A 9307-nucleotide genomic window follows, 5' to 3' on the forward strand; every position below is an offset into this window, starting at 1 on the left:
GGGCAGTGGTACCTGTGCCTATTCCGGTGGCGATTCCTCCCATAGTTAATCCACCTAGTATCAGGGCCAGGGTTAGCGAGACTGGCTCTCTTTTTATGCGGGGGACCCCTGTTTCATACCGGGCATAGATATCTTCAGGTGTACGGTAGACTATCTTGGGGTACAGTTCTATGAGCACACAATAATCGGCCGTGTTGGCTAGTATTGAGGGGGAGATGCATGGTGTAAGTCCAGTGCTACAGGCCCAGTAAGTCCCGTTGGGTGCCACGAGATAGTGGGGTCCTGGAACAAGTGCCTGGGTACGATTACACAGGTGTTGGTGGGTGTAGGGTACTGTCCCCAGACATAGTCCTTGTCCTGACACCTCGGAGATTGTGAGCTTATGCTGAGGTGTCGAGGCACATCCTGACGGGGGTGAAGAAGAACTGGTGAGGCTTCCGACTACGGCCACCCCCTCATAATAGGGAGGTGTGGAGACTAGGCATAACCAGCACTCCTGAGTCCGATTTGGGTTGGTAACATTGAGGGCTGAGTAAGCGCCCTCTATAAGATTCAATAGCCGGTCTCCCGTCCCGGGCTGTGGCGCCATGGAACCAGTCAGGTTCCCAGTGGGCGTCTGGGGAGTGGGAATAAATCTGGATGGAGGTTTTTGATCCGCAAGAACCGAGCTGGGCCCCACAGAGTTGGAGTGGATGGCGTCTACCTTGAGTTTGATGGTGAACCACAACCCTCGATCGTAGTCATCCTGATATATCCTGAGCCCCCATGTTCAACCCTGCTGCCAGCCTACATAGGCATTACCTGGGGCGGTGAAGGTTATCTTCAAGGGGAGTGAGAGTCCAGGGATAAACTTGTCCTGCCCGGAGTTTGGGCGGAGGCCGGACTTGGGTGCGCAGAACCACCCGCCTGCGGCTCTGGTGAAGTTCCTCTCAAGTTTAATCAGGTCCCAGCTGGAGCTGGGTTTCCACCATGCAGAACCGGTGGTCTCACAGCCCCAGCTTGCGCAGAAGAAGTCCCCCCTTCCCCCGCACCTCCTGGCAGTGGCCCGGTCTCTCCCATCCCCTGGACACACATAAAAATCATGTTGTGCCCACCTGCACCTGGACAGAGGGGTGCGACATCCTGCGGTTTGGACTGTGCCAGAGTGGGTGGATGCGTTTAGGTCCCTCAGGTTTACGTCCTCGATTCCCCAATCCCCCGAGCCCAGCGCCAGGTGGCAAAAGTCGGGCGTAAGTGTGGGCCACCAGGTCCATAGGACATGGTCTTGGGTAATATTCCAGACAAGGGTGCCCTCCTGGTTTAATATCTGCCAAGTAAGCCTCTTAACTAGGTGCGGGCTCTCTGCCGCCCTAGTCCCCTGGGGGTAGGCAGAGATTAAGAGGAGGGAGAGGAAGAGGAGCCACGGGCCAACCTTATTTTTAAGGGGTTTCGTGTGCGGCGCACTGTCCATGTTGACTTTCTGGATCCTGCTGGGTCGGGTTCCCTGGCAGCCTTCGCATGAGAGGCGTGGATCCATGCAGCAATCCCGTCGACCTTGAGTGCAGTGGGGGTGGTCAGCAAGACAGTGTAGGGCCCCTTCCACCGTGGTTCCAGATTCTTGGTCTGGTGTCGTCGGACCCAAACGGAGTCCCCAATCTGGAAGGGGTGAGGCACCACCGGCTTGTTCAGCTGCTCCTGATAAGCCTTGGCCAGGGGCTTCCAGATCTCCCTCTGCACCAGTTGGAGGGCTTGAAGATGTGCCTCTAAAGTAGGGGTGGTGGCAAAAGATGAAATATCAGGATGGAGAAAGTTTACAACAGGAGGTGGGGCCCCATACAAGATCTCAAAAGGAGTTAGGCCGTGTGGGCCAGGAGTATTTCGGGCTCGGTAGAGAGCCAAGGGAAGTAGGAGCACCCAATCTCTAGTGCCAGTTGCAAGCGCTAATTTGGTTAAAGTCTCCTTGATTGTTCTATTAGCTCGTTCTACCTGTCCTGAGCTCTGGGGGCGGTATGCACAATGGAGTTTCCAATCAACCCCCAATAGTTTGGCCACCTTCTGACTTACCTGAGAGACGAAGGCAGGCCCGTTATCCGACCCCAATATTTGAGGCATCCCATACCTGGGGAAGATTTCTTCCAACAGTTTCTTTGTTACCACGTTAGCCGTCTCATTCTTGGTTGGAAATGCCTCGATCCATTCAGAAAAGGTGTCCACGAAGACCAGGAGGTACCGGTACCCGTAGAGTCTGGGTTTTACTTCTGTAAAGTCTATTTCCCAATGAACACCAGGACGATGGCCTCTTTGGCAGGCCTCCTTGTTTAGATGCACCTTTCCTGCGTTGACTTGAGCACAGGCTGGGCAGGTAGAAGTTACCTGCTGGAGTACCTGATCCTGGTTCAGCAGCACTGTCCCGGTGTTTTCTCTGTCTAATAGGGTCTTCATCTTGTTTTTGCTCAAATGGGTCAATGCATGGAGGAATCTCAGCATATATCGGGTATGGGAGGTTGGCATGACAATCCGGTCCCCTAGTATATATGCCTGTCTTCTTTGTTCCCAGTCTGCCCCCATTTTCTTTGCTAGCTCATGGTCTTCTGGGCTATAGGGCACGGGGTCTCTCTCAGGCTGTGGTTCTTGTATAGCCATCAACTGGCTGTTTCCTGCTGGCTGGGAAGCCGCTGTTCGGGCAGTCAGATCTGCCAGCCGATTCCCTCTGGCTACCGCAGAGTCATCCTTTTGATGCCCCGGGCAGTGGACAATACTGAGTTGGAGCGGGAGGAACAGGGCCTTTAGGAGGTCTAGGATCTCTTTTTTGTTTTTGATTTCCTTACCCGCAGACGTCAGCAGGCCTCTCCGTCTGTAGATTTCCCCGTGGACATGCGCAGTGGCGAAGGCATATCTGCTGTCAGTATAAACTGTGAGCTTCTTACCTTCTGCCATCCGGAGAGCTTGGGTGAGCGCAATCAGTTCTGCGTGCTGGGCCGATGTCCCGGGCAGGAGTGACGATGCCCATACCACTTCCGATTCGGTGGTTATAGCCGCCCCAGCTCTGCGTTCCCCCTCCTCTAGGAAACTGCTCCCGTTGGTGTACCAGACAACGTCTGGATCCTTAAGCGGCTGATCTGTCAGATCAGGGCGGGTGCCATGTGCTTCGGCTAGAATCTGGAGACAGTCATGCTCCTCGGAGGGGTTAGGCAGTGGCAGCAAGGTAGCAGGGTTAAGGGAAACTATCGGTCCAAAATTTACCCTGTCTGAGTCCAGTAGTAAGGCCTGATAGTAAGTCATTCTGGCGTTAGAAAGCCATCTGTCTGGTGGTTGTCGGACCAAGGCCTCCACTGCATGGGAGGCCAGCACAGTCAACGGCTGTCCCAGAGTCAGCTTTCCGGCATCCTTGAGTAATACGGCAATGGCTGCCACCATGCGGAGGCATGGAGGCCATCCTGTAGCCACCGGGTCCAATTTCTTGGACAAGTACGCTACAGGTCTCCTCCAAGGTCCCAGTCTTTGCACCAGTACCCCTTTGGCAAGACCTGAATTCTCATCCACAAACAGCTCAAAGGGCTTGGTTAGATCTGGCAGACCCAGAGCCGGGGCCTTGAGTAAGGCCTTCTTGATCTGTTGGAACGCTTTCTGATGCTTCTCCCCCCATTGGAACATGGTCCCTGGTTTAGTGAGGGGGTATAATGGGGCTGCCAGTTCGGCAAAGCCAGGAATCCAAAGGCGGCAGTACCCAGCCGTACCCAGGAACTCTCGAACTTGGCGGGGGTTCCGAGGAGGGGGGATGGAGATTATCGTCTCCTTCCTTGCTTCTGTTAACCATCTTTGCCCCCCGCTCAGGGTGTAGCCTAGGTAGGTGACCTTGTCTCGGCATACTTGAGCCTTTTTGGCTGAGGCTCTATAGCCCTTCTGCCAAGTCTGGCCAGTAAGGCTCGAGTGCCCTCCATGCACTCGGTTCGACTCCTGGCCGCCAGGAGTAGATCATCCACGTACTGGAGCAGAGTCAGGGTTGGGTATTCGACCCGGAATCCGGCCAGATCTGCATGTAGGGCCTCATCAAAGAGGGTTGGGCTATTCTTGAAGCCCTGAGGGAGCCGGGTCCAGGTTAATTGTCCCGAGAGCCCTTTTTCTGGGTCCCTCCATTCAAAAGCGAATAGCAGTTGACTTTGAGGGTGCAGTTTTAAACAAAAGAAGGCATCCTTCAGGTCTAGCACAGTGTACCAGACGTGGGTCGGTAGTAGGGTGCTCAGAAGGTTATAGGGGTTGGGCACCGTGGGGTGTATGTCCTCCACCCGCTTATTGACCTCTCTCAAGTCCTGGACCGGCCTGTAGTCTCCTGTCCCCGGTTTCTTAACAGGCAAGAGAGGGGTGTTCCAAGGTGACTGGCAGGGCTTTAACACCCCTTGGTCCAGGAGCCTCCGAATATGGGGCTTGATCCCCTCATGAGCTTCCCGTGACATTGGGTATTGTCTGATTGAAACGGGAGTCGCGGAGGTCTTTAGTGAGATCATCAGCGGCGGCTGATCGCATGCCAGCCCCAAGCCCCCAGTCTCTGCCCAGGCCTGAGGAAACTCTCTCAGCCAGTTCTGTAGCTCCTCAGGTGATTTCTCCGGGGGTTCTGCCTCAAACAAACGATATTCTTCCTCTAAACTGAGGGCAAGGATTTGTAGGGGGTCTCCTTTAGGACCCGTGACTCTTGGTCCCTTCTCATCAAAGTAGATTTGTGCTTTCAATTTGGTTAATAGGTCCCGTCCTAACAGCGGATGGGGGCATTCAGGTATATGCAGGAAGGAGTGAGTTACTTGCCCTGATGCCAGTTGGACCTTTCTCTCGGCAGTCCAGTAATACCTCTTGTTTCCAGTTGCCCCCTGCACCAGTGCAAAATGCCGGCTAAGAGGCACTCCGGCATGGGTTAGGACTGAATGTTCGGCACCAGTATCAACCAGGAAGGTCATGGGCTGCCCCCCGATTTTGAGGGTTATCCTAGGCTCAGGGGGGGGCTCCTGGCCTCGACTCCCCTAGTCCTCTAGATTAAGGAGGTCCACGGTTTTGGGCTTGGGTCGGCGGAGTCCTTGTAGCTTCTTGGGGCAGTCTCGGGCCCAGTGTCCCTTCTCCTTACAGTAAGCGCATTGATCCTTATCAAGGGGTGGCCTCCTTCGCTCTCCCGACCTATCTCCCTCTCTCCGCTGTCCCTGAGACACAACGGCGGCCAAAACCTTTTTCATCTCCCTATGCTGTTTCTTGTCCCTTTCCTCTTGTTTCTGCCATCTCCTTTCCTCACGCTCTTCAGGAGTTTCTCTCTTATTGAACACTTTCTCTGCTTCCTTCAATAAGTCTGGCAAACCTAGCGCCTGTAAACCTTCCAACCGCTGCAATTTGGTTCAGATATCTGAGCTAGACTGATAGATAAATGACAGGATGACACCTGGTGCTTGCCCTGGGTCTTCTGGATCATACGGAGTGTACATCCTATAAGCCTCCTTCAGCCTCTCTAAAAATGCAGCGGGTGATTCTTCCTTTCCCTGCATCACATTCCTTACCTAAGCCAAATTGGTAGGCCTTCTGGCGGCCGCTCAGAGACCCGCTAAGAGCAACTGGCGATAGAGACGTAGATGCTCCCTACCTTCAGGTGTATTGAAGTCCCAGTCTGGGCGGGTCAAGGGAAAAGCTGCATCGATGATATTTGGGAGTTGGGTTGGCCTCCCGTCATCGCCTGGAACCTGCTTCCGGGCCTCCAGGAAAACTCTCTGCTTTTCCTCTACGGTTAAGAGGGTCTGCAGGAGCTGCTGACAGTCGTCCCAAGTCGGCCTGTGAGTCACTAGGATGGACTCAATTAGGCCGGTCAAGGCAACAGGATCTCTGGAGAAAGGGGGATTATGTTGTTTCCAATTATAAAGGTCTGAGGCAGAAAAGGGCCAATATTGTAACTGATGGTTGGGTCCTTCCCGAAGCGGGAAGGCTTTGGATTCAGGGGGGGGGGCCGGCTCGGCGGCCCCTGAGGCGGCCCGCGATGGGGGACTGGACTGTTTCTTCTTCTTCCTCCGAGTCCTCAGCGAGCGGGGTCATCACGGGGGGCGCGGCCGCCGGGGAAGTCGCAGCCGGCGTCGCGACTAGAGCCGCAGCGGGCTCAGCCGCCGGGGCCGCGGCCGGCACCGCAGCAGGGGCCGCCGCGGGCTCAGCCGCCAGGGTCGGCTGGTAGGGCGGTGGTTCATTTACCAGCATGTCTACGAGAGGAGAGTTAGGGTCAGGGGGAAGGACAGGGGGCTTGGAAGGCTCCCTGTGGGGAAGGACTGGGTAGAGAGAAGAAAGGGGGTTAGGAGGTGCCGAAGGCTGGGGAGTGAGAGGGGGTTGTGGGAGGAAGGGCTTGACCCAGGGGAATGGGTTTTCAACCAGGGATCTCCAAATGGTGATGTAGGGAGCCTGGTCTGGATGCCCATGGGGGCTGGGGGCAAACACCTTCCTCTCAACCTGTGAAATGAGAGAGAGATTAAATGACCCTTCCCGTGGCCATCCTATATTCATCATGACCCATTCGGCCTCACAGAGGGTCATCCATTTATTTTTCTTGATGACTACACCTTCATTGCTCCCCGGCCTTTGACGTCCGACCAATGGTCAGTAGTTAGGCTCAAGGGGGTAACGACAGTCTGTCCCATATTAATTCCTGGATGGAGAAGGATTAGACAAAGAACACAAAACAAACCGACAACACAAACAAGAAACAATTTCGCTGCGCGGCTCCGGTGTAAAACCGAAAGCAAAAACTCAGATGGGGTCACGGAGTGTTTGAATTCTCCGTCCCCTACCAACACCACGTATTCTTCTGATTCGGGGGTGGCCCCGAAAAACCGTGCCCCAGAGGGGACTTCAAACCGTGCCCCAGAGGGGACTTCAGACCGTGCCCCAGAGGGGACTTCACACCGTGCCCCAGAGGGGACTTCCCGTGCCCCAGAGGGGACTTCAGAGACCCGTGGAACGTCTTCCAGGGTCGCAGTGGGGAAGTCCGAGCTCGTCAGCTCCTTCAGCCCCACTGACTCCAGACCGATTCAGGCGCGCAAACAGACAACATTCAACATTCAGACAAACCGACAACACTCAGACAGGACAGAGATGACATACACCAAGGCCGGCCGGCTTACCTCCTGACAGTGGGTCGGTGGTCCGAGGCGGGGGGTCTCCGATCCCGGACGAGCCCCAAATGAAAGACCCCCGAAGGCAGTCTTCCCTCTGGAGAGACCCTCGCCCAGAGATCACACCGAGACCATAAGTCAGATGCAAACAGCAAGAGGCTTTATTCAGGAACACAGGTACCCGGGGCAACACAGTCCCTCAAGAGGCTCAAGAGACTGGCGCGCCGACGGGCTGGAGTGGAGGGTTTTTATAGGGTCTGGCAGCAGGAGCACGAGAAGCTCGGTTTACAGGGTTCTGATTGGACGATTCAAATGAGGCCAGGTTCAAACTCAGGACAGCTCGTGGTTTTTCCCCGAGCTCGACACGCCTGCTGTCTGGCTCCAAGTTCTTTTTCTGACCTTTAGTACCCTTTTCTGGGGCCAGGTGGCCGGCCGTAGACACTCCGTGCTTTTCAGACCTTACTCGAAATGGCGTTAGGCTAAGCTAGTATGCTGGGGTCTTTCAAACTCACAATAAAAAGACTCTTTGCTTTTGCATCAGATTTGGTGTCTTGGTGGTCTTTGGGGGTCCGGACTCTGGGCACAACAACCTCTGCCCCATATTACCTCACCCTCCGATGTTGACTCAAGTCTGGCTTCAATGAGACCCTCATGAAGTATGTCCAGTCTGGTAGCCAATCAGGGTTCCTACCTGGTACAGACAGCTGCATCACCAAAGCCCACCCCAGCACCAATGACAGCTCACAAAAGCTGGGAACCTGGAGCATACTGCACAGCCTGCAGGCAGCTCAACAGGTTGGAGAGTGTCCTTTCCCAGTGACAGTTGGGCAGCTCAGCTGGATTCTGCTTCTTCTAGGCAGCTGGTCTTGTCTAAGAGTCTTCTTTGCAGCTTGGCTTGACTGAGAATGTCTCTTAACAGCTTAGCTTGTTTACTTTGGGAGGGAGGGACCTAGTGAATCTGGTCGGTTTCAGGGACTTCCTGAAACCATTTTGAGTTGTTTACCTTCCTGCTTAAGGAGCTTCCCTACAGACTGGGATGTTCCTCCCAGCCTCTCTAACACTCCTTAACATCCAGTCACTCCCTTCTTTCCTGGGCATTCTGCAGTGTCCTTAGACCCATGTAGGGCTACTCTGACCACTCCAGAACCCCCCTCCCCACTTCCTCCACCACTGGTTCCAGCTGTGCCTCTCCAATAGCCCCTCCCTCATTCCTTACTCCAAAAAGCCCCCTCCTTTCAGCCCAGTGCTACTCCCCCCTTCCTGGAGCCAAATTCTCCACTGTTTATAACCAAGTAAACTACAGCACAATTTAGGGCCTAGTGATAACACCTCCCTCCACCAACTGCCTTCAGTTAAACCTAATCATACAAGAACTGCAATATTCTGTAATGACAAAAACTTACTACATTTGTGGTCTATCGTTTATTTTCATGCTAAAAGATCTCCAATTAAATCTTCAACTTAGACTTCAAGACTCAAACTTAACAGAGATAAAGCTACCAGTCCTAATCTTATAAAAGCTGTATTAACTTATTATAAATTGTTAAAGATAATTAAAATACAAAAGTTAGTTATCAGTTGCCTCGTAAATAATTATATACTCTAATATATCATAACTATACTTATAGTCGTGATAATTTATAGGAAAGAGCTTTATTTGACCATATATATATATATATATATATATATATTCAAAATTAAGCCTTTTAAAACAAGCAACTAAAAACAAGCAAAATTTGTCTACTTTAGATTATACTTAATCGATAATGGTTCTCAAAATCCTCAGAGATCTGATAAATATGGCATTTAAGATGTTCAATAAAAACCCACAGCTGGGTGGTGGTGCATGCCTTTAATGTCAGCACTTGGGAGACACAGGCAGATAGATCTCTAATTTGAGGCCATCCTGGTCTACAGAGCAAGTTTCAGGGCAGCTGGGGCTATACACAGAGAAACCTTGTCTCAAAAACCAAACCAAACCAAACCAAAACAAAAACAAAAACTTCCCACAATAAGCAGAGCCCCCTCCTAATAAGGAACTTTAAGATCTCCAAAGAAGACAGATGGAACCCTGTTCAGACAACTCCCCCTGGACTGTGGTAATGCTAACCACTGGGAAAAACTGCCCCATGCCTCACCTGCCGCCAGGAACCTGCACAAACTGTGGACATTTTAGATTAACTGCTGTACTTTACCTCGTCAAA

General features: G+C 52.9%; 1 protein-coding gene across 1 annotated transcript; it reads right to left on the reverse strand.

The window, feature by feature from the left end:
• Positions 1-1374: 1374 nt before the first annotated feature.
• Positions 1375-6723, reverse strand: LOC119088988. The gene is given in 4 exon segments (XM_037210619.1): positions 1375-3887; positions 3890-6021; positions 6077-6560; positions 6563-6723. Coding segments are annotated over 4 exon segments (5196 nt in total). The 5' UTR covers positions 6630-6723.
• Positions 6724-9307: the final 2584 nt, after the last annotated feature.

This window comes from Peromyscus leucopus, chromosome 1, assembly GCF_004664715.2.
Source record: "Peromyscus leucopus breed LL Stock chromosome 1, UCI_PerLeu_2.1, whole genome shotgun sequence".
Taxonomy (NCBI): domain Eukaryota; kingdom Metazoa; phylum Chordata; class Mammalia; order Rodentia; family Cricetidae; genus Peromyscus; species Peromyscus leucopus.